Below are 23,956 nucleotides of genomic sequence, written 5' to 3'. Positions count from 1 at the left end.
AAGCTTCCTGGGAAACCCGAGTTCCCTCCTCAGCCTGGGGTTGTAGGACCTGATTTGCTCCAAGGAGTGAGGGCTTCCAGGGGTAGAGGGCCTTGAAGGGAAGCATCCCAACCCTGTGTGTGAGGAGTCCCTCATCAGGAGGGGCTCTTTCAGGAAAGGCTGGACACAGGGATGTCATCCCTGTGTCGTGCCCAGAGCACTGTAGCATGGCATACCAGCCACCAGGATGGTGGCTGCAGATGGTGCAGGAGACCCACTCCCAGACTCTGTGGCGCCTTTGTCCCCCGCTGATGTTTATCCTGGGTATCTCCTCTCAGTCTGCCCACGAAACTCTGCCTCTCTGGTGATGGCCTGTCTGCCTCCTGCCCCGTATCAGACCCCGACCATCCTTCCTGGCTCTGGCCCCAAAGGTCACCCTCAGGCTCATCCCCAAAGTCTCCTTTTTAGCTCCTCCTGAACAGAAGAGGGCTTTTTCCTGTGGCTCTCCAAATGACAGCTCAGGAATTCACCCATTTCCCAAGGCTCTAAGACAAGACATCAACTTCTTAGCCTGGTGTTAGAGCTTCTCCCATTTGGACTACCCTAAACATGGCCATAAGACAGGAACTACCATGGATTCAGCCCTTGCTGTGTGCTCTGCTGGAGCATCCCTAATGCTGCAGCCAACTGTGAGGAGATGTGATTGGCCCAGATCACAGGTAGGAACTGACATGGGGAAAGCTGAAGCGGCTTGTGCAAGGCCATGCAGTTCATCAGTGTGGGGCTGGGACTCAATCTGTTATGAAGCCACCTAACCCTGGTTGGCCGTCCACAGCTGCCAGGCCTTTGGGACAGAGACCTGCAGCTTCCAACAGTCAGGAGTGGGTGCAGGCACATCTCTGCTTCCGCTCAACCTCGACGCCAGGGCCTACACAACCGTGAAAGCAGGTCTCAGGCTGATTTCTGCCACACGCACCTGTGAGTTAGATTGGACCGTATGAATCTGCAATTTGAAAATTATGGCAATTTCGTATGGTCTAACAGTTAAGGTTAGACTCTAACCTAATATTAGTAAGTGGCCCCTAGTCACACACCTGTCCTTACAAGCTCAGAGAGGTCCCTGGGCCTGCCTCTTGCCTGAAAGGCTTCTGAAAGTCAGCTGAGGGATGATGTTCTAGGGTTGGTAAGGATCAGGCCAGAGTAGCCTCCATCTGTGGGCGAACCCAGGGGTATCAGAAGCCTAGGCCCCCTCCCAAGGCATGAGGTCACTGGTCTCTGCAGATTCTCATTCCCTGCTTGTGCAAGTGCTTAAGTGTTTGTACAGCACTCCTAACCATCCAGGTGTCTCTCTACACCTTCCTGTTGGTTGTGAAAAATCATTTCTAGCATCCCTCTGTTAATAGGGCTCTCCAGTACCCAGGAGATAACGTATTAGAGGTGAGGCCTACTAATTAGGGTCTTTCAAATGTAACTCCCACTCATAAGATGGATGAAACTCATTAAAAAATAATTTAAAATAATGTGTGACAGACAGTAGAACAAAACCCAAGCTGTTTGACTCCAGGCTTTTCCCTCCCTACCTCAGGGCCTGTTACCCGCTATCTTAGGGAGGAAGCTCTTCTTAGCTCTATCCCTCTCCCTGCATCCAAATACTCATAGCCCCCAGTCTGGTGTACTGTCCACCCTCACTCTATTCCTCCAGAGGAAATTCTCCACCATGCCCTTTCCTTTATCCAGCTCTGATCCACCTTAAGCTCTCTCTGAGCTCCCCAGACACCTCTGTCCTAGCAGCCAAGATTGCTCCCTGATAACTCTGATTAGTTAAGCTACTCAAAGAATCAACCAAGATGTATGGAAAATCTGTGTAACAACAGGCATCCTTTACTGAGTGCCTGCCATGTGTCCAGCATCTCATACTCATCATCCCTAATCCTTATAACAACTTTGCAGGCAGGTACAGATTATGCTCAGACCATGGAGGAGGGGTGGGGTCCTGGGCAGTTTTAAGAGTCAGACAAACCTGGGTTTGTTTCAGGACCCTGGTACTTAGAGCTGTGTGGCCTAGTCACTTATCCCCTCTGAGACTCAGATTCCTCACGTGTAATGTGGACAACTAACAATACTTACCTTCTGGATTGTCTAAGGATTTGAGATAACATGGAGGAGCCAGGTAGCCACTTGGTAAAAGATAGATCTTGTTAATAGATCACTGATGGTGCCAGGCAATGTACCAGGCAATTTATACTGTTTATCTCAGGTAGCTCATTCTATAAATAGCAGCGTGGAGGCCAAGAGAAGGGAAGTAACTTAGGTAAGACACTGTGGTATCCTCCAGGGTGCAAAGATGTAGCAGGGAGGTCCCTGCCCTCAGAGAACTTACAGGGAGCTGGGGAGAACAGACACATATATAGAAGGATTTTTTTTTTATTTATTTTATTTATTTTTATTTTTTGGCTGTGTTGGGTCTTCGTTGCTGCACGTAGGCTTTCTCTAGTTGCGGCGAGCGGTGGCTTCTCTTGTTGCGGACCATGGGCTTTAGGCTCGTGGGCTTCAGTAGTTGCAGCATGTGGGCTCGGTAGTTGTGGCTCATGGGCTCTAGAACGCAGGCTCAGTAGTTGTGGCGCATGGGATTAGTTGCTCCGTGGCATGTGGGATCTTCCTGGACCAGGGCTTGAACTCGTGTCCCCTGCATTGGCAGGCAGATTCTTAACCACTGTGCCACAAGGGAAGCCCTATAGAAGGATTTAAAACCCTCATTTATTCATCTTGTTGAGGGTGTTGGAACAGATCCTCTATGAGGCTCCAAGTTCCAGACCACAACTAGTCCAAGAGCCTCCCAAGTAGTTTTTAGACGTGAATTCTCAGCACTTCACAGCAGGGAGGGGTCAGAGGGCTAGGGAGGCTTCCAGGGGGAGACAGCACCATACTTGGGACTTGAAGGATGGTGGGAGGAAGAAAGGGCATTCCAGGAATGGGACCCGACATGAGCAAAACCTGGGGGTGGGAATAGCCTGCATGTCCATGAGCTAGCTGGCTGTGACTCAGTCCAACTGCAGCCCAGTGTGTGCTGGAGGGAGGTTAGAGATCAGCTCCAGAGGGGAGGGTGGCACCCCCCTGGGAGCCCTGTTGGGAGTATGTGGTCTTAGATTTTTATCACAGTTTCCAGAATCAGTAGTCAGGGAACTGGCATTTATTGAGCACATACTATATGCCATACACTGATCCAGGCACACAGTGGAGAACAAGACAGGCAGGGTCCATGCTCTGGAGAGGCTTAGTGTAGTCAGGAAAGAAATTGGATAATTTCAGGTACTGGTTGATCAGTGCTGTGAAAAAGATAAGATAGCGGGATGAGATAGTGACCTGGGAGAAGGGAACTGCTTTAGTTAAAGGGGCGTCAGGGGAGGCCCTGCTGAGGGGCTGGTGACACAAGTTGAGCCCCAAGTGGTGCCATCCATTAGTCTGGGGGTGGGGAGGTTCCAGGCAGAGGGAACAGCAAGTGCAGAGGCCCCAAGGTGGGAACAAGCTCTTTTTGTCAAAGGACCAAAAGAAAGACTGGTACAGTTTGAGTGGTGTGAATAATAAAGACAGTGGGCCGTATGGTCACAGAGGTTGCACGGGCAGATCCTGCAGGGCTTTGTAGGCCATGTAGGAGTTCAGACACTGCTCTAAGTGTAATGAGAAGCTATTTGAGGGTTTTGAGCATGGGAGTGATGTAACCTGGTTTATGTTTCAGAAAGATAACTGTCCCCTGTGTGCAGAGCAGATTGCAGGGAAAAAGGCAGCCTCAGGAAGACAATTTGCAGTGTTTGTGAAGCTCCTGGGATGAGATGGGGTGGGCAAAGGCAATGGGGATCCGCTTGATCCAATGGCCAAGAGTTTAAATGTGAAATGAAATGACCTTCCGCCCACTAGGCTGTGAGCCCAGTTGGGATCCCTGATGACCAGCACAGGACCTGGCCCCCCCGTCATAAAATGTAGACCTTTATCAAAAGATTTAAAGTAATGAATGGACTGTTAATTGTTGCTAAAGCCCAAAGCAGGAGGCAAGCATCACTAGGAGGTGGATTCCCAGGCCAGCATGGGGTTGGCTTTCCAGACTCTCCCCTTTTTGCAGAGAGGAGTCTGCCTCTGCAAAGGAAGGTCTCTCTTGAGCCTTGGGTCCCTTGGGCAGCCTTTAGTGGTTTTTGCTCTTGTCACACAGCTGAATTTCCAGGGCCTTGACTCCCTGTCATCAGGAGCAGGCAGTCTAGGACCAAGGCCTTACTTCAGGGACCAGGTGAGTCCACAGGTACCTGTTCCCAGTTTTAAGGTTAGGGCTTTAGAACCTGCTTACAATGTCCCTTCAAATCCTGACTTTTCCACTTCCCATAACCTCTCTCAGTCCTAGTTTTTTTCATCAGCAAAATGGGACCCTGGGACCCTGATGCCTGCTCATTGGGCTGTGATGGGACATAATGACAGAATCACCTCAGTGCCTTGTGGTGCTCAATACTTTAAATGTTATTATTATGCAATACAGTCAGACAAAGCTATGAGGCGGCTCTGTCCCCGTCCTGCTGATCCTTAATAGGAGGATGACTGACATTCCTACTACGCATGCAGTCTCCACATCAGCAGCACCGTGTGATCTGCCTTGGCCCTCACCACATCCCAGATGAGGAAGCAGTTGGATGGAGGGGTCCTTGCTTCACCCAGCGACTGCTAGCAAGTAGCAGAGCTGGGGTGTGATGTGGTTTTGAGTCTGAGTCTGGGCTCCTCTCATCTGCCCAGGCCACTGACTTTCAAAATGGGCTTTTCTGGCTCCAGGGTTTGATGTGGTGCCTCAGGGGCCACCTGTGAATTTGTGTGTGGCTCCTGCCACCCCTTCCCCCATTCAGCCAGAGGTGTTTGTTAGTTCTGTGTGATACATTAGACAGGAGCCTAAGATTCCCTTTAAAGAAAGGAGTCTGCCTTTCTAGTAAACCCCGAGGATCTAGGCCAGGTCCCTTGGTAGCTGATAAATCTATTTACTCTTTGGCGTTAGTGTCCAGGCACACTTCATAGCTGCAGCTGAGCTGTTGAGAGCGTGGGCTCTGAAGTCAAGGTAACTGGGTCCAAATCCAGGCCACCACCTTCCCAGCTGGGGCGCTTAGGCAAATGCTTAGGCTCAAAAGCCTGCTGTGAAGATTAAAGGAGTTTATTCATGTAAAGGGCCTGGCACGTAGAGAATGCTCAATAATGGCTCTTCCTATAAGAAGCCCTTAAGTGAGAAACCACCGATGCTATCATTTCACTGAAGGTATATAAGGAAGGAACCACTGATGCTATCGTTTCAGACGTCTTGATGCCATTTGATAGGAACCATAGACATTTTGGGGTGTGCTGGGGGACAGGTGCTATTGTGGCAGGCTTTCTCAAGCTCCCCCATTCCCCCAAAAGTGCTGCAGCCAGACCCAAGGCTCAGCCGCTCAGGCAGGACCAGAAGGACAAGCCAGTGGAGAGTGTTTTGCCAGCAGGTTGGCAGCCAGGCTTATTGGTAAAAGGGCCACTCCCCCAGGAGCTGGGACAATTTAACAGATTATCTGGAACAATGGCTAATTAGGAACTAAGCTTTTTGGCAGGAAGTCTTTTATTATAAAGCTTGATAAAATTTCACAGGCCACTGCTGGTGTCTGGGGCCAGAACAGGAACCTTCTCTGTCCAGGCCTGAGCACTGGGAAGGCCATTGGAGCCTCAGGTCCCCCATCTCCACCTCTGCTCATCCTCACCTAGAGGCCTTGACAAAACAGGAAATGGTCTGGGAGGCCACCAGGCCACAGAAGTCATGGTTCGCTCTGTGTGCCTTTAGGTAAGCCCCATGCTTTCTCTGGGCCTCGTTTTCCTTACTCTCCAAGGAAGAGATGGCCACAGGATCCTAGACCCCTTCCGTGAGAGAGCCTGAAAGAAATTTCCAGACCCAAGATGGTGGTGGACCTGGCATGGGACTTCTGTGCCCCTCCCCACAACCCATGCCCTCCTGCCTGATGCCCAGACCTCTGGCCATTCTCCCCAGCCCTGGACACCCACCCAGTCCCCTATTCCCAGAGCCAAGCAGATTCCCTCGTCCTATTTGTATTTGAGTCAGATAGATTTCTGGCCTCTAATTTTAATCCCAGTGAACATGATTCATGAGGGTCCAGGGGCTGGGCTCTGCAGCAAGACGTTAGAATCTGCCATTAAGGAGCCATCGGTAATATATGAAAATTATAGGGGAGCTCTGGCTGGGGAAGGGTGGGCAGCTTGGAGGTAGAGAGCAGCCTGTCAGCTCTGGCCTGGCCAGACAGTCACTGGGGGCTTTGCAGCTGGAGGGGGAAGGTCTCTGAGGCTTCATCCAGCTGTAATTTGTAAAAAGGCAAGAGCTGCTTAAATCAGGGGCTGTTAAGATTGTTCAGGCTTGAAGAGCCACCCACTCACTACTGAGGCAGGGGATCGCGGTGAACACTGTGATCCTGTCACTCCTGGGAGCCCTGGCCCTTCCCCTGGGCCTCCTGGAGCTCTGTTTCTTCACCTGTAAAATGGGGATGATAATAAAATCATTTCCATGGGGGTCAGTGGGGGGTTAAATGAGATCATGAATGTGTGGAAGTGTTGTGAAGATGAGAAATCACGATACAAAGCAGAAGGAGGAGGAGGATTTGATGGAAGGGAGAAACCTGGGAGAGGGGGGCATAGACAGGCTTCTGGGACAAGAGGGCACTGCTCAGAGCCAGAGCCCCGCCTGGCCTGGGCTCTTGTCACCGCCCGTTTGCTAATCAGCTGTGTGACCTCTGTCAGAGCACCCCATCCCCACTTCCCTGCATCTCTTTTCTCATTGGTTGAGAGGATTTGGTTCCTTCAGGCCCTAAAATCTTCAGTTCTGAGTCAACTTGTTAGTCAATGAATGTTCACAGAAATCATAGGAAGGACCAGGACTGTGGAGTGTGTGTGTGTGTAGGGGTTAGAGTGGGGTGGGGGTTGAGCAGAGGAATAGATCAGGGGTGCTCACCTGTGCCACCTGACCTGTAGAACCACCCAATTCCACAGGAAGAATTAACCAGGTGGAAGGGACAGTCAGCACTGAAGAAGTTCAGAGGTTGGGCTGGGGTAAAGACTGATAGGACATAGTCCCAGCCTCATTCACAGTATTAACCTCTTATTGGTGAGTGACTCGATCAACTCCTAATTGATTAGGAGCCAGAATGCCTGAGTTTGAAACTTGTTCCTTCCACCCATTAGCTGTGTGACCTTGGGCAAGTCACTCAGTCTCTCTGAGCCTTATCTTAGTTTACTTTTCTGTAAAATGAAGATGATAATAGTACTGCCTCATAAGGTTATTATGAATATTAAATGAGTTAATATATGGAAAACACTTAGCACCTGGCACCTGGTAGGGCTTGGTGACAGTTGTTATCAGTATTGAAGACCAACTCTGCAGCAGATGCTTTGTGCAGCCTTTCATGCACATTTCCCTCTAGCCTTCCCTTGGAGAAGGAAGGATGTTCTGTTTTAGCAATGGGGAAATGCACCTTCTGAGGGGTTACCCAGGTGGTCTCACATAGATAATAAGTAACAGAACCCTGGCCAGTGGGGTTCCTGGGCCACTGGCCTGGCTACCCCTCTGCACCTCCCTGGCTCCAGCCCCCAGTGCCCACCCCACCAGCCATGGGCATCTGTGGGGAGTTGACAGACATGTTGGGAGACATCCCTGAGCTGCTTGCTGTCACTGCCCCCAGCAAGTGGGTTGTGAGGAAGAAGAAGAGGACCAGATTTTAGAAATCTGGAAGCAACAGAGAGAGCCTCTTCCCAGGCTGCCTTTGTTCTGCATCTCCAGTGTCTGAGCTGGGGATGAGTGGGCCAAGGGCACCACTCCCCCCATTCTCACTAGCAGCCTCCTTGCCCAAGGGCTCCTCCTGCCTTCCCTTTCCTGCAGTGGCCAGAGTGAATTTTCTTCTCTAGGCCTGGGTGGCTAAGCAAAATTTACACATTCTACTGCCCTTTTTCTAACTGAGCCCTGGGGCATTGCTAGGTGTTGAGGGGAGCCCACAGGGAGGGCAGAGCCTTGATCTTAATGGAGGAGCTAGTTTGTAAGAGCAAAGGGCCAGCCCTGAATTTTCCCCTCAGCCTTACCCTGTATGTGGAAGTTATTTGGAGAGAAACCACACAGAACTGGGACCTCCAGGGGACTTAAGCACAGAGGACCCCTTTAGATGGAGGATAGAAACCTTCTCAGGCGTGGAAGGTGGGTAGGAAATGTTAGCGGTTAGGGCCAGGAGCATCTCAGAGACAGGGCTGAGTTCAGAGACTTGGGAGATATATACTTCCTGGGTGGGTGGACCAGGGTTTGGGATTTATAAAGAACCAGAGTGTGGAATCACAAATTTACAGAGCATGTTTTATGTCCCAGGCTCTCTTCTAAGTATATGACATACACTAAATCATTTAAGCCTCCAGCAACTCTATAAAGGTGGATAAATGGTCATTTCCATTTTATGGAAGAGTAAATTAAGGCAGAGAGGTTAAGGTGTTGCAGGAAGGGGGACCCCTTCCAGGGCCCACGGGTGGGTTCTTGTCTAACACTCGGAAATTTATTGTCTGAGGAGACACACACGCTGACAAAGCAAAAGACTTTATTGGGACGGGGCACCTGGGTGGAGAGCAGCAGGATAAGGGAACCCAGGAGAACTGCTCTGCCATGTGGCTCACAGTCTCAGGTTTTATGGTAATGGAGTTAGTTTCCGGGTTGTCTCTGGCCAGTCATCTTGCTTGGCCCAGATTTGGTCTGACTCAGGGTCCTTCCTGGTGGTGCGTGCATCTCTCAGCCAAGATGGATTCCAGCAAAAGGATTCTGGGAGGTTAGTAGGACATATTATGGGCTGGCATCTCCCCTCTCTCTTTGTCCCCTCCCACATTCTTCCAGTTAGTTTTCAGCAGCAGCACCATGTTCCTTATCAGGACCTCCTGTTGTGAGAAACTTATGCAAGTGGTTATCATGGTGCCTGGCCAAGGTGGGCAGTTTCAGTCAACGGTTCCCTAACAAAGGGATTTGGCCAAGGTCATACAGCCAGTGAATAGCAGAGCCAGGATTTGAAACCAGGAAGCCTGGCCTCAGACTGCTCTATTAACTACTTCACTTTACTGCCTTATGTGGGAACCCCTAAGATCTGCCTTCCAAAGCTAGAATTAGTGGTTCTTAAAGCTTTCTGAAGACATGCTTCCCTTTGAGCAATTGATGAAAACCATGGCTTCTCTCCCCAGAAAATAAGGACATGTACAGATATTTGCATTCAATTTCAGGGTGTCACAGCCCACTCAGAGTTGGTTCCAATCTGGCAGTTGCCCTTCCCTGCTGGGCTCTCTGGCATCTGTGTGGATGGGGCCAGGATGGCTACTTTCTACAAAACAGAGGCTGTGGTGAGAGCCCTGGACCCTGAGAGTCCCCACCAAGGCCCACAGGTAGGATGGCTGGGCTGGGACCCTGCATCCCAGAGGGCTGTCACAGACCTTGGGTACCTAGGCTGCATGGGCAGGAGTCACACACTTTACTGATGACGTGAATGTTACCGTGTCTAAGAAGAATGGGGTGGGGGTGGGGACCGTTCTTGGTTTGTGTTCAGGTGAGTTGGAAATGGTATGAGTGTGTGAATGTGTATGTGAGAGAGAAAATATATCAGTCAGGGTCCCAGCAGGAAAGAGAATTCTACTCAGTTGTTTTCACTGAAGAGATTTAATAGATTTCTTTCAAAGGTACACAGGTGAGGTTGAGGACACCCACAGGGACAGTGCAGCACCCAGGGCCTGGCAACAACAGGGAGCTGTTTCCACCCAGGCTTGAAGGGGCAGTGGGAGGAGACAATGTTATTGTGTGTGAGTGAGAGGTGAGCGTGGTGGTGGGCATGGGGGGAGCAGCCCCTCCCAGAACCATGGTGCTGAGACTGGGCCAGAGACAGAGGAAATAGCCCACATTCTGTCATCTCCCATCTCCCATCTGCCATCTGCCCGTGCCTCCCACTGGCCAAACCCAACTGGAACCCACAGAGCAAGGGAACCAGGTGATGGAGTTTGACAGGAAACAATCTCCTGGAATGTAAAGCAGGACAGAGAAGGAGCTGGGCAGGGTACGGTGGCAGCAGGAGACTCTCCAGCACGGAGAACAAGCCTCCAAATCAGTCTAGGACTAACTGCCAGCCCAGAGCCCCCTGCAGGTCAGGAGGCCCATGTCTTGACACAGGCTTGCCCCTTCCCTGCCTTGTAGTTGGATGTGCGAAGGGAAGACCTTACTGCCTGACCTGGGTTCTCAATCCCAGCCCTGCACTGGCCCTTGTCCCAGGGCAGTTTGACGGGACAGCTGCCCACCTGCCCCCATAAATATCGGCTTCTATGTGTAGCACAGCCCCTGGGAGCCACTTAATTTAGTCCTCAAAGAAGTTTCAAGTCTGCCTCCCCTTTGAGGGTCTCGCTCAAACTGATGATATGTAATTAATGCTGCTTAATTGATATTCTTGGGACTTAGTCATAGGGGTTTTAGGAACCCTTGGGAGCATCTTTTGTGACATGTCAGGAGCTTTTCCCACTGGGTTTTGTTGCCAGGGGCAAGAAGTAACCTTTACAGAGGGTGAATACCCTAATTTCCAGGCTTATTTCTCATTTGTACTTTCTCCTCTCTGGGAGGCTGTTCCAGCCCCTGGGGTCAAAGTCCCCTCACCTCCCCGACTGCTCAGCCCCTTCCCCAATTTCACACCACAGCCTCCCCAGTCCACACTTGCAACCTACCCAACAATTCTGTAGGGTTCTCTGCATCAGAATCACTTGGTAAAACAAAGCAGATTTTGGGCTTCCCTGCAGCTTTGTTAATCAGAGAATTCCTGTGCCTACCAGTGTTTGGTGGTCTGTGCCCCAGACTTGAGCAGTGTCAGGCCCCCTCCCATCCTTAGAGACCAAGTGTGGACAAAGGGCTTCAGAATGGAATGGAGGGAGGGACAGGCCCTTACAGGGACCTGGAAGGGTGTTCAGGGCTGGCTTGGCTCAGGATTACGAGTGGTGAGGGGTTAACCTACCTTCCCCTCCTCCCCAAGCCCCCCTTAGCAGAGTCAGATCTCGTGCCTTTGCGTGCTTCCCACCGCTAAAACCTCATCTCTCCAACTCCCTTCTGGCTTGAAATCTCTAATTCTCTATGTAGAACGAAATATAACCAAATTAATTTTTTCTTTTTCTAAAAAAAACACATCAGTTCAGCTGTGTTCTGACCGTCATTAATAGGGGTATAAATTGGGTCTGACACGGACCCAGTGGCTTCTTGGATTTTTAAAATCCAAGTTTTCACATTTTTTTCCTTTGTTATTAGCCCAAGTAATGAAGGGTATAAAACATCTTTAGTAAGTCTCTGGGTTTAAGATTTCATTCCCAGTAGTTTAGGATGTGCATACATGTTAATTACCCCTGGTCCTGGTAATTTATCACCGCCCAGCCAGGCTCACTTGTCCCCTTTCCTGCTCTAGGAGATATTGGGTGCCCTTGGAGTCCCCCTCCGTATCCTGTTTCCAGGGGAACTCCATTTTCTTCTCCAGCAGAAATCAATCTCTAGGGAATTCCCCCCTATTGAGCTTCAAGTGCCATTTTAAAAGCAGCGCTGTCATCTTCCCTAATGGGTGTTTTCCTTGGAGTCTCTGCCGGGAGTGGAGGGAGATAGAAGGCTGAACAAAGGAATACTTGCCCCTTCTGGGCTGGGGTTTATATAAAATCCTGCCGGAGGAATTTTTTTTTATTGTGTTTGAGAGATAAAGGCAGTGCATTGAGGAGGACGTAGGTCCCTTTCTTAAGAGAGGATTCTCTCAAACCTGGGTGTTTTTCTGGAATAGTCTACATTCTAGAAAGCTATTAGGAGAAATTTTCTTTGCATCTGAAGACACGCGGGATTAAGAATTAGAAAGGGCAGGAGAGGAAAATGCAGGAACTCTTTTGCAACCAGGGTTATAAGATCGTTATGGAATTTGTGGGGTGGGGCAGGAACCCAGTCTTATTCAACTCAATGTCCTTCCCATGGCCTTGCACACAGGGAGGCTTCTATAAATGTGTGTGAAGTAAACCTCATCTTTTATTTGGCTTTCATAATGCTTGAGGACTCTTGACAGTTAGATGAAGTAAAAATATAATGAGCCTTGGGGAGTATCTCTGTGCTTCCTAGATGAGATGCTGCCCGATTCATGAGTCATTTAATAAAGCCAATTAGATCTTCAAATTTAAATATATATATACATATATATATATATATATATATATATATATATATATATAAAATGAGCTTTGGAGTTAGACATTCTTAGGTTTAGATCCCAGCTGTGCCTAGCTTAGCTGTGTGAGCTTGGGCAAGTCACTTAACCTCTCTGATTTTCAGTTTTCTCTCTTGTAAAATGGGTAAATGGTCACAGGGTTTTTGTGAGAATTGAATGAGATAATTCAATGATCCACTTGATCTACTAAGCAGTCAGTAAGGGGCTCAGTAAATGTTAGTTTTCTTCCTTCGTCCTACCATGTACCTACTGAGAATCTGTGGTTCTCAACTCCATCTGCATCTTAGAATCATGTAGGAAACTTTTTAAAAATACAGTTGTTCAGGGCTTTCCTGGTGGCGCAGTGGTTGAGAGTCCGCCTGCCGATGCAGGGGATGCGGGTTCGTGCCCCGGTCAGGGAAGATCCCACGTGCCGCGGAGCGGCTGGGCCCATGAGCCGTGGCCGCGGAGCCTGCGCGTCCGGAGCCTGTGCTCCGCAACGGGAGGGGCCACAACAGTGACAGGCCGGCGTACCGCAAAAAAAAAAAAAAAAACAAACAAACAAAAAAAATAAATAAATAAATACAGGGCTTCCCTGGTGGCGCAGTGGTTGAGAATCCGCCTGCCGATGCAGGAGACACGGGTTCGTGCCCTGGTCCGGGAAGATCCCACATGCCGCGGAGCAACTAAGCCCGTGAGCCATGGCTGCTGAGCCTGTGCGTCCGGAGCCTGTGCTCCGCAACGGGAGAGGCCGCAACGGTGAGAGGCCCACGTACCGCAAAAAAAAAAAAAAAAAAAAAAAATACAGTTGTTCAAAGACCCCATCCATTGAGATTCGGATTTAATTGGCCCGTGGTAGGGCTTGAGCATGGATGGGGTTTTTTGTTTGTTTTTCCGCTCCTCATGGCTCGTGGGATTTTAATTCCCCTACCAGGGATTGAACCCTCACCCTCGGCAGTGAAAGCGCGGAGTCCTAACCACTGGACCTCCAGGGAATTCCAAGCATGGGTATTTTTTAAAATCTCCTGTTAAAGGATACTTTTTAAAAAAATATAAAATCATGATTCCCGGGCTTCCCTGGTGGCGCGGTGGTTGGGAGTACGCCTGCCGATGCAGGGGACGCGGGTTCGTGCCCTGGTCCGGGAGGATCCCACATGCCGCGGAGCGGCTGGGCCCGTGGGTCGTGGCCGCTGGGCCTGCGCGTCCGGAGCCTGTGCTCCGCAACGGGAGAGGCCGCAACGGTGAGAGGCCCACGTACCAGCAAAAAAAAAAAAAAAAAAAAAAAAATCACGATTCCCGTAGAAATATAAAATGAACACACGGCAAAGATTTATTCAACTTATTAATCAATGAGGGACCCAGAAAGATGTTGTAACTGGTTCAAATAATTCCAACAACACACACATATGTGAAATCAGGAATGCTGAAATGAATTTACAAATAGCTGCAAAATTGGTCTGTATCCACAGGGTAGTAATCAAATAATCAATTGCATTCCACTTACGAAAATCCATTTGCATTTCTATGGATAAAATCATCTGCATTACTCTGCTTTCTATAATTTACAGAGTTGTAAAGTAGCTCAGAGATAATGAATGATGCAGACCTCTATGAAATCAGATACCTGGACTAGTATGCGACACAGGATGCCCAGTGATCTGCTTTTTTGTACATTTTAATAACTTTCACACTTCCCCAGCCAGGGGGGAGCACCCTGCCTTAGACCTTTGTATATATTTCTGTTAACAGTGTTATCACACTGTATTGTAGTTATTTGTGTTTGAATTGTCCCACCTATGATAGAGAAGTCCTTAAGTACAGGATTCGTGTTTTATTTATGTTTGTAACCCAGCACCCACCACACTGCCTGGCCTACTTTATAAGTGCTTAAAAACTGTTGAATTCATAATTGAATTTAATTGGATAACTCTAAGAAGCAAGCAGAACGAGTATTATTCTCCGTCTTCTGATGAGGAAACTGAGGCTTTGAAAGTCTCCAATCAAGTCACACAATCAGCTTGTGATGAAGTTGAGACTCAAACCCTCTCATCGATTTCCTCATTCAACCTTACTTCATTCAACAATGAGAACCTGGGCTTCCCTGGTGACGCAGTGGTTGAGAATCTGCCTGCCGATGCAGGGGACACGGGTTCGTGCCCTGGTCCGGGAAGATCCCACATGCCGCGGAGTGGCTGGGCCCGTGAGCCGTGGCTGCTGAGCCTGCGCATCCAGAGCCTGTGCTCCTCAACAGGAGAGGCCACAACAGTAAGAGACTCGTATACCGCAAAAAAAAAAAAAAAAAAAAAAACAATGAGTACCTACTGTATACCAGTCACTGGGAGCAGTGGGCTTCTGCTGTCCTTGCCCTCAGGACCTTATATGTAGGGCAACATGGCTTAGAGAACGTGAGCCAGAATGCCTGGGTTGTGCCTTGAAGTCAGCAATTATTAGCCATGTGACCCTGGACAAATTACTTGGCTTTTTGGTGCTTTCATTTTCTCATCCATAAAATAGGGAAGCCTGCCATAAAAGGATTAAATAAGGTAATAACGGTGTGAAGTGTTTACTGCAGCTGCTGGTGCTATAATCATGTGGGACTGTGAGCCTGTGACTCTGTTAAACACTGTGTCGGGTCCCGAGCTGCAAAGATGAGGGAAACTTGGATCCCCCCCATTGCTTAAGAAGCTCAGTCTAGTGGGATGGAAAGAGTAGATCATTATTAGGTCTTGTGATGAGTGCAGCCCTAGGGATATGAGGAGGATTATGGGAGTGCAAAGGAAGGGGTGGGAGTTAGAGAGCTGGACTTTCGGGGAGCTGAGTCCTTAAGCATTAGCGATTGGCCTACCTGGGGTACCTGCCAGGAGGTGGCTATTGCAGTGACTGAGGCGAGAAAATGAAGAGTCCTGACCAAGGCCACGGCATAGAAGGCAGGGAGAAGGGAGAGATTTAGCTGATGGAATTGACGGGAATGAGAGATTGATTCGCTGTGGGCCTGAGGGCAGGAAGGTGCCAAATCTAGTGCTCCCCCGATGACCCTACACTGCCCTGGGTGGGAGGTTCTCCTTGCAGGTTTCTAACTTATTTCAGGGGAGAAGGGGACACCTAGCTATGTCCCAGACAACTGGAAACATATTAAGAATGATTGACAACCTATTTAAAATATTTTCATTTTGTCTGCCTGTCTTGTTTAGTTGGGGAATATCATGCCCTACCATCATGGAGAATACAGTGCTTTTACACTTTATCTTTTAGACCCATGTCCCTTTTTAAAAATAAAATCTCACCAAAAATATCTAGTGGATTGAAGACATAAAAGAGCTGCTTTGATGGAACTGGTAGCCCAGAACGGTGCCCACACTGCCCCCCCTCCATGACGTGGGAAGGCTCCTGGGAGCTCCCAGCCCTGTGGACCACAGTATAGCCCAGTGGTTCTCCAAGGGAGGTCCCTGCACCAGCAACATCAGTGTCACCTGCATTTTTAGAAGTACAGATTCTGGGCTTCCCTGGTGGCACAGTGGTTAAGAATCCACCTGCCAGTGCAGGGGACATGGGTTCGAGCCCTGGTCTGGGAGGATCCCACATGCTGCAGAGCAACTGAGCCTGTGCGCTGCAGCTGCTGAGCCTGTGTTCCACAGCTACTAAAGACCCCGTGCTCTGCAAAAAGAGAGGCTTACGTGATGAGAGGCCTGCGCACCACAACAAAGAGTGACCCCCTCTCGCCGCAACTAGAGAAAGCCTGCGCGCAGCAACGGAAGACCCAACGCAGCCAAAAATAAATAAATTTTAAAAATAAATTTATTAAAAAAAAAAAAAAGTACAGATTCTTAGCCCTCATCCTAAACCCACTGAATCAGAACCTACAATCTATGTTTTAACAAACCCTTTCAGTAATTCTCATGCCCAGAAATGGGGAGTGACTTGCTTTAAGTCATTCAGGGAGTTTAATGGGGTTTAATTATTGAGTGTCCAGTGTGTGCCAAACTCTAGTGTATATGTTGCAGGGGTTACCAAGAAAGTTAAGTCTCTGAATTAGTTATGCATAGCTGAGTAACAGATTAGCCCACAGCTTAGCCACTTAAACAACAGGGTCATGGATCTGGGTGTAGCTCTGTGGAATCCTCTATGTCAGGTCTCTCACAAAGCTGTAGTCAGGGTGTTGGCCAGGGCCTCAGTCTTCTCAAGGTTCAGCTGGGGCAGGATCCACTTCTAAGTTCACTCAGTGGTCTTTGGTAAGATTTAGATTCTCAGGGGTGGGTTGGCTGATAGCCTTGGTTCTCTGCCACATGGGCCTCTCCATAGGGCAGCTCACATCATGGCATGTGGCTTCATCAAAGTGAGCAAGCAAGAGAGAGAGGGCGCCCAAGAAGGAAGCCATAGTCGTTTATAACATAACCTTGGAAGTGACTTGTGCTCTAGTCCAGTCTTCATTAGAAGTGAGTCACTAGCTCCAGCCCACATTCAAGGGGAGGGGATTACACAAGGGCATGAATACCAAGAGATGGGACCTTAAAAGATCCCACAGTCTCTGTCTCTGCCTTGCATTTACAATTGGGGCATCAAATCAATACACACCTAATGCGGAATCAGTCAGAGAAGGAAGGTGGTCATAGAGGTGGCACAAGTTCAGTGGTAGCTCAGAGAGAAGTAATTCTCTGGTTGGAGGAATCAGGAAGGTTTCCCGAGGAGGCGGCATTAACAACAGACCTTGAAGGAGTGGAGGATGTGCCATTGGCTGAGAAGGGGAGGCCAGGTGGAGGACACAACCTAAGCAAAGGCAGTGAGGTGAGCAAGTGAAGGGCCTGCTCAGGTATCCAGGTATCAAAACCATCTCACTTGAGTGGAGCCTATATAGAGAAAGGGAGGATAAAGTGACAATGGAGATTGGAGCCATAGGTGGACGGCTTCCCCTGTTAGATGTGGCAGCTCTCCCCTTGATGGGGGGGTGGGAGCAGGAGCTGGGAGAGGCGTGGCTTCCATCATTACCGGGTTCAGGACTGAAGGGCTCCGAGCCCAGTGCTCCCCTGTTCCACCAGCCTGGCTGTGAGATCCACGCTGCATCTCCTCTTGTAGTTTGGACGCACTGAAGTCATCGACAACACACTCAATCCTGACTTTGTGCGCAAATTCATTGTGGATTACTTCTTCGAGGAGAAGCAGAACCTCCGTTTTGACCTGTAAGTAGAAGATCGTGCTGAGGATGGAGCTGGGGAAGGAACTATGGATGGGAGGTGGGGCTACAGGACCTGTGGTGGGGTGGGAGTTTCCTCACTAGGGAACATAGGGGGGAGCTGTGATAGTAGAGGAGCCCAGGGTTGGCCTAGGATAAAAGTGACAATTAGCTGAATCCAGCCCCACCTTCATCAGGAGGTGGAAAGGAGGTGAGGAGGGGGAACAAAGGCACCCCCCCATTTGTCTCAGTGTGGGAGGGTGCTGAGCAAGCTACCTGATTGGGGGGGAGGTTGAGGAAAGATCTTGAGGGCAACCCAGCTCTAATTCTGGGGAACACTTTTCCCCCCAGCTCCCCATTGACCTCTCCCTCTGTCAAAGCTTGTTCTGGGAGAGGATCCCCTCCAGTTTCCCCTCCTGCAGAGGTAACTTGGCTGATAGGGCTCAAAGCATCTGTGTGTTTATCACAAAGATGCAGAGTGCCCCTCTCCTGAGGTTGAGGATGATGGTGGGATTTTAGTCTGATGAGCAGGTGGAGGAGGGGTGTTTTGTTGTTTTTTCGGGGTCTAGGGTGATTAGAAAGGACTGTGCCCTAGAGAATTGTGGACTGAGTGGGGAAGAAAAGAGGGGTTGGCACCTGAGAGAGCAAAGGAAACAAATGCAGTGAAAGGAAATGACTTTGGAGGCAGCAGTAGGAGGACTTGAGGCCCAGAGCAATCAATGCAGCCCACTTTGGGATGTCACCTGGTGATACTTTGGAGAGAGAAAGTGCTCAGGGAAGGGGACTGGCACAATGACAACTGCCCCTCAGTAGGAGTTGTCTGTACCTAGAATGACTGTTTGACTGCAGAGATGGCCAGTGTGAGTAGAGGCAGGATGCAGGAGGGAAGGGCTGCAGGTGAGGCTGTGGGTGAGCCAGCCCCAGGTGAAGAGAGGTGCCCAGCTGCAGGATCAGCTGCCTGTGGCAGGCTGAGGTACAGGTATTCATGCCTCTCTTTCTTGAGTGCCCAAGCCTGAGGGCAGGTTGGGTAGGCCTGGGCAAAAGGGAACAACCAGGGAAGGTCAAAGGCAAGGTATTGAAGTCCAAGGGCAGCTGAGCCTTAGCTGGGAAGATGGGAGAACAGTCAGTGAAGAGCAGGGTGGCTCGGGTACCTGTGAACCAGCCAGTGTGGCAGAGCAAGTTTATTTCATTTTTTCAATTTTTAACGAGGTATAACTTATATGTACTGAAGTGCCCAAATCTTAATAGCGCTATCCCAATGATGCATTTTGATATCCATTTACCACCCAGATGAAGAGACAGACTAGCACCTTAGAAAGCTCCCATTTGCATCTCCCTGCTATTACTCTCAGAAATATCCACTGTGTTGGTGCCTGGTTTTGGGGGAGCAGGGGTCCTGGCTCAGCTCAAGAAGCCAGGCAATTTGGGGCAGGATGCCCCAGCTGCCTTCACCATCTCTCTGTGTTCCCTGCAGATATGATGTTGACTCCAAGAGTCCTGATTTATCCAAACACGTGAGTTCTACCAGTGCCTGTCCAGCAATTCTGAAAGTCTCTTAAATGCCAAACTCTGAGTTGGACTTGGGCTTCACTGTGACACAGAATGTGTCTGATGCTGCGTCCTGTCATTTCAGAGCCCTCATACTTCCAGGGGTGGGGTGATGGGAGAGGTGGGATGGCTGTGAGCAGAGTGGGTGACAGTGGTTTTTTCTGTACCCTGGATGTGCAGGATTTTCTGGGCCAGGCCTTCTGCACCCTCGGAGAGATTGTGGGGTCCCCTGGGAGCCGCCTGGAGAAGTCCCTCACGTAAGTGTTCAGGGGAGTGGGACCTGTCTGGTTTGCTTCCTCAGTGATGGGCCAACTTCCTGTTCATCCTTGCTGAGGGCTGGCTCAGGGGAGGGGCAAAGCCGTCAGCCAGTCATAACAGACAATCGGAAATAAGGAGACCTCGTGGGCCTTGCCCTTGCAGGGCTTTTAACCCAGTTATCTTGGAGGGACCCTGGCTCAGTTATTAGAACCCCATGTTCCTTAGCATGGCCCGAGATACTATCTACCCAACTCCCACACCCCATCCCATCATTGTACAGGGGAAGAAACTGAAGCCCAGAGAGGGAAATTGATTTGCCCAAGGCCACACAGCTAGGAAGTAGAAGAGCTGGGATTTGAACACAGGGATCTACTCACAAAGAGTATTCCTCAGATTGTTCATACCTTGCTGAGGCCAGAGCTGGGCATGGTGAGGCCCTCCCTATCCCACCCTGCCCTTGCATCATAGGGTTTTAAGTGCTTTTAGGGGAAGACTATTACACTGAGCAGGCTCTGGGATGTGGAGTCCCAAGACTTGTCACAGTGGAGCCTAAGGGTGGCTTCAGGGACCAGCCAGGTTGGCCAGGTGATGGGGTGACCTCTCTTGTCCCTGTTTCAGGAAGCCCCAGGAGTAGGACCCAGGCAAGAGAGGCCTGCACACTAGGACAAGTGTCCAGGTCATAGGGCAGGGTGGGCAAAAAAGCCCCCCACTTGCTTCTTCCAAGTTCACACTGGATGCTGTCCCCTCACCGTGATCAATAACTGCAGAATGTGTTATTGTGTGTGTGGGGGTGGTGGTCTCTCTCCCAGGCCCTTGTCTTTGACCCCCAGTAACTGTGTGGTAACTTCATGGTCCCTAGAAAGGCCTCACTGTCCCCCCAAAGGTCTCCTCCTCTGGGTTCACAGAAAATAGTGATAAATAGCTACCATTTATTGAGAACAGGGAGTAAACTTATGTTTGGAGGCTCTGAAGTTTATAGAGTTTGGGGTCCCGGGAGTGAGTTTGTGTCTGCCCCTCTCAGCTCCCCACTGCCTGGATCAAATGCACATGAGTTATTTGGCTCTGCGCTGTCCCCTGACCCACCTTTGGTGGAGGGACACACCTTCAAGAGGGATCAAGGAAGACTTGGGATCGGGGATGGGTAATGGGAGGAGCCTTAAAGGGTAAGCGGGATCTAAAATGTCAAGATGCTGGGTGTTGGTGAAGGAGGGGGATCTACTCTCCCCACTGAAGACACATGAAGTTTTCATGTGTCTAAGTCTAGTTGTCTCCCAGGCTAGACCTGTGAACGGCTCCCTTTCATTGGGCATCTGTTCTGAACCAGACAGTCTTGTCTCCATGGCCTCATGTGATTATCTCAGCAATCTCCCCATTTCACAGCCCGAACACTGAGGCTCAAAGAGGTAGAGCAGAGGTTCTCAAACTGTAGCAGGCATCAGCATCACCTGGAGGGCTTGTTTAGTACAGACTACTGGGCTCCAACCCCAGGTCTGGGCAAGGGCCTGAGAATGTACATTTCTAATACATTTCTAGGGGCTGTGATGCTGCTTGCCTGGGGACCACACTTTGAGAACCCCTTGGGTGGAGCTGCCCAGGGCTTCACAACAAGGTTTGGGAAGAAGACCTGTCCTTCCTCTGGCCTGTGGCTCTTGGTCCTGTTTTGATGTTTGACCCAGAACAGAAACCTGTCTCCAAGAATCTAGATGCCGAGTGCCCTGGCCTCTCAGGATGGGGATACTCAGCTCATGACCTGCTCTGTCTCTCTCCACAGAATAGGAGCATTCAGCCTGAATTCCAGGACAGGCAAACCCATGCCAGCTGTATCCAACGGGTAGGCCACAAGACATCTCTAGCTCTGGAGTCCTCAGACATTCAGCCAGCTCTGCAGAGGGGGCCTCAGAGTCCTGGCCCAGTCCCTGCTCCTACCACTGTGCCTTCAGCCCTGGTCAGGGACACAGAGAGTGTCCTGGGTCCCTCCTAAAGTGGCACTTTGGGCCACTCCGCAGCTGGCCCTCCCCCCGTCCAGGCTAGAGCTCCAGCATCCCCAGCCCGAGTGGCTCATAGGACTTCAGGGAGCAGGGTGGGGCTTAGATGTAGGGGCTGTTTCTGGGAATCAGCAGGGGCTGGGCACTCTTCCTTCCCTTCCTCTCCCCCGTCCAGTTTTCTTCCACCTCCCACCTCCTCTAACCCTTCCCCTCTCTTCTCTTCATCTCCTCCCTGTCTTCTTCTCAATTGCTTCCACTGCTGGATGTCAGCCTGCTCACAGAGTAGGTTCTGCTAAATCCTTACTCTCTGCATTTGCTTACCAGCTGTGGTGGGCTGGCCTTGTTCCTCCAGCCCCCACCCTGAACATCTGCTTTTGGCTGGCCTCACGCAGATATGGCAACCAAGACCCTCCCACTCTTGCCCTTTCCTCTCCTGATTGGAGAAAGGGTCCTCACCTGGCAGGGTGGGGGAGCCAGGATAGGGAGCATCTGCTTGGAGGACCAGCCTGGAGGTGCCTCTGGAGACAAGCACTTTGGATGAGTAAGCAAAGCTCCACTGGCCTTTGCAGAGGGCTCCTAGAAGTTGGGGTCCCAGCAGCTGGACTGGCCACCAGACTAGTGGGATGTGGGAAAGAGACCTTCAGGGGACCCAGGGATGCTCAGAGCCCAGGAAGTATATGGATGCTAATTTATAAAAAGAGTAGAAAAGCAGCAGTTGGAGAGGGAGCAGGAGTCAGAGACAGAAACAGAAAGGGAAAGCAAGAAAGACCAGAGGGAGGGAGGGAGGGAGGGAGAGGGAGAGAGAGAGAGAGAGAGGCCGAGCCAGCGGGTGGGAGCAGCTTGGGGCTTGAGAGCGTGGAAGGAAACATTTGGAAATAGAAGAGGGGCTAAGAGGCAAAGAGAGGAGCAGATGGAGAACCATTGGACAGAGGAGGCTGGTGTGAGGATTCTATCTCCCTGGTCAAATAAATCAATCTTTACTAGCAAGGAGGGCCAGATTGGGGGGCGGGGGAGGTAAGGAGGGGCTTTGGGTTACTCAGCTCAGCTGCCCATGTCTAGGGGGACAAGCTGTCAGGCACCACCACCTGCCTATGGCAGGGGAACCTCGAGATGCAGCCCCTGCTCTGCTCACCTGATTTGGAGAGATTTGGGCTGTCTCATCAGCCCTCAGGGCTGGCTCCCATGCCTCCCCTGTTTGAGAACCTCTCCCTTTAAGAGCTGGCACTGGGGAGAGCTCCATCCATGGTTCTCAAAATGTGATCCACAGTCAACATGCTGGTGGCCCTGAGGCTGGCCCAAGTATGGGGCTGGATTTTATCAGCTTTGCACAATTGTAAAGGAAACCGGGCAGGGAGAGAAATGGTGCTCTTGAGGGCCTTCTCTGTGCCAGGCACTGTGTGTGTGCATATTAGTTAGTAAAATGGATGCTACAATTACACCCATTTTATGGGCCAGGAAACTGAGACTCAGAGAGGTGTAGCAGTGAGCCCAAAGTCACACAGCTACTGGACAACATGCCATTTTCTTCTCCCTCCCAGTGGCCCCTGGCTGCACTGGGACCCCCCTGGGTTAGTCCTAAACAATCGGAGTGGAATGGGCTGGTGTCTGGGGGAGGGGGCCCTCCTGATCAAAGGAAGAGGTAGTGCAGATCCCCTGGGTAGAGCTCCACCCTGGGAATTGCCCTCCTAGAGGGGATTCTCTGGGTGGGCTGACTTCATGTCCTGGTTGCCTCCCTCACAGAGGAGGCACATGGTTGGCCGGGATCTCTCTCCCCCAGAGAGACCCCAGCCAAGAAGCTTAAGGGGAGGGAGCCATGGGAGAGGGCCCGGCAAGCTGCCACCAAGAGTATACCAGTCCTCCTGCTTTACCCCCTCTTACTGCTCTCCCACCTACGATGAATCAGAGTGGCTCAGAGCTGGAATGTTCCAGGACTCTGGGGATCAGCTGGGTGCAGGGTGGGGTGGCTAGCCCACGAGGTCTTTTGCCCACAGAAGTGGTCTTTGGATGGAAAGTTTGAGGACCACTGGTCTGGAAGCCTCCGGGTGAGTCTGGATGCTTTTCCAATTCTAGGACTTTCACTGCAGACAGTACCCTTCTTGGCGGGCTCTTGGGGAGCAGGGGGCGGGGTAGCTCCAGGCCTGGGGGCCTGGCCCAGGAAGCAGTGCCCTAGGCCACAGGAGACTGTGTCTTCTTAGGGGCTTTGGGACAGATCTGCTGGATGGTTGGGGGGAGGGCGGGAGGGGGATGAAGAGGGCTGATTCAGGGAGAGTTCAGGCTTGTGGCTCTGTCTTTGCCTGACTTTGCATTCTTTCATCTTCTCCTCTCCCAGTGGTGTCCCAGGGAAGAAATGTGGCACCATCATTCTGTCCGCTGAGGAGCTCAGCAACTGCAGGGTGAGTGGGAGAGGGACTCCAGGACAGGACCTGGTGGGGGTGGGGATGAAGCAGTGACAGAGAGCAAGCTGGCCTCTCTGTGACCGTTGTGTGTCGTGGGAGGGACTGGGGGAAGACAGGGCTCCTCAGTCTGACCTGGCTGTCATAGAAGTCCACAACATCGGAGCTAGAAGGTGTCTTCCCTTTTTACAGCTGAGCTGAGGCCCAGAGACAGGAGAAAACTCGCCCACAGTCACAGCAGCAGAGCTGGGCTGGGAGCCCTGGTCCACTCCCCATCATGGCCACCGCTCACTTGTCCTTGAGCCAAGACTGCCTTGGCACTGACACTGGCAACAGAGGGGCCTTTTCTTGGAGCCTGGG

The 23,956-nt window shown here is 50.7% G+C and overlaps 1 protein-coding gene across 5 annotated transcripts in view; it reads left to right on the top strand.

Moving 5' to 3' along the window:
• The window catches only part of CPNE5 (copine 5), a 96,550-nt gene that overhangs the window by 27,885 nt on the left and 44,709 nt on the right, over positions 1-23,956 (top strand). For 3 of the 5 annotated variants that reach the window (XM_059076366.2, XM_067006102.1, XM_059076365.2), the window contains exons 4-9: positions 17,316-17,419; positions 18,887-18,926; positions 19,141-19,217; positions 20,990-21,049; positions 23,195-23,245; positions 23,533-23,596. In XM_059076366.2, the coding sequence (XP_058932349.1) occupies positions 17,316-17,419; positions 18,887-18,926; positions 19,141-19,217; positions 20,990-21,049; positions 23,195-23,245; positions 23,533-23,596 (396 nt within the window). The remainder of the gene's footprint in view (positions 1-17,315; positions 17,420-18,886; positions 18,927-19,140; positions 19,218-20,989; positions 21,050-23,194; positions 23,246-23,532; positions 23,597-23,956) is intronic. The other 2 variants (XM_067006103.1, XM_059076367.2) reach the window with 1 other exon arrangement.

The sequence above is a fragment of the Kogia breviceps genome, chromosome 10, assembly GCF_026419965.1.
Source record: "Kogia breviceps isolate mKogBre1 chromosome 10, mKogBre1 haplotype 1, whole genome shotgun sequence".
In the NCBI taxonomy this organism is placed as follows: domain Eukaryota; kingdom Metazoa; phylum Chordata; class Mammalia; order Artiodactyla; family Physeteridae; genus Kogia; species Kogia breviceps.
The sequence above is the reverse complement of the archived record's forward strand: the minus strand, read 5'-3'. Positions and strand labels throughout refer to the sequence as shown.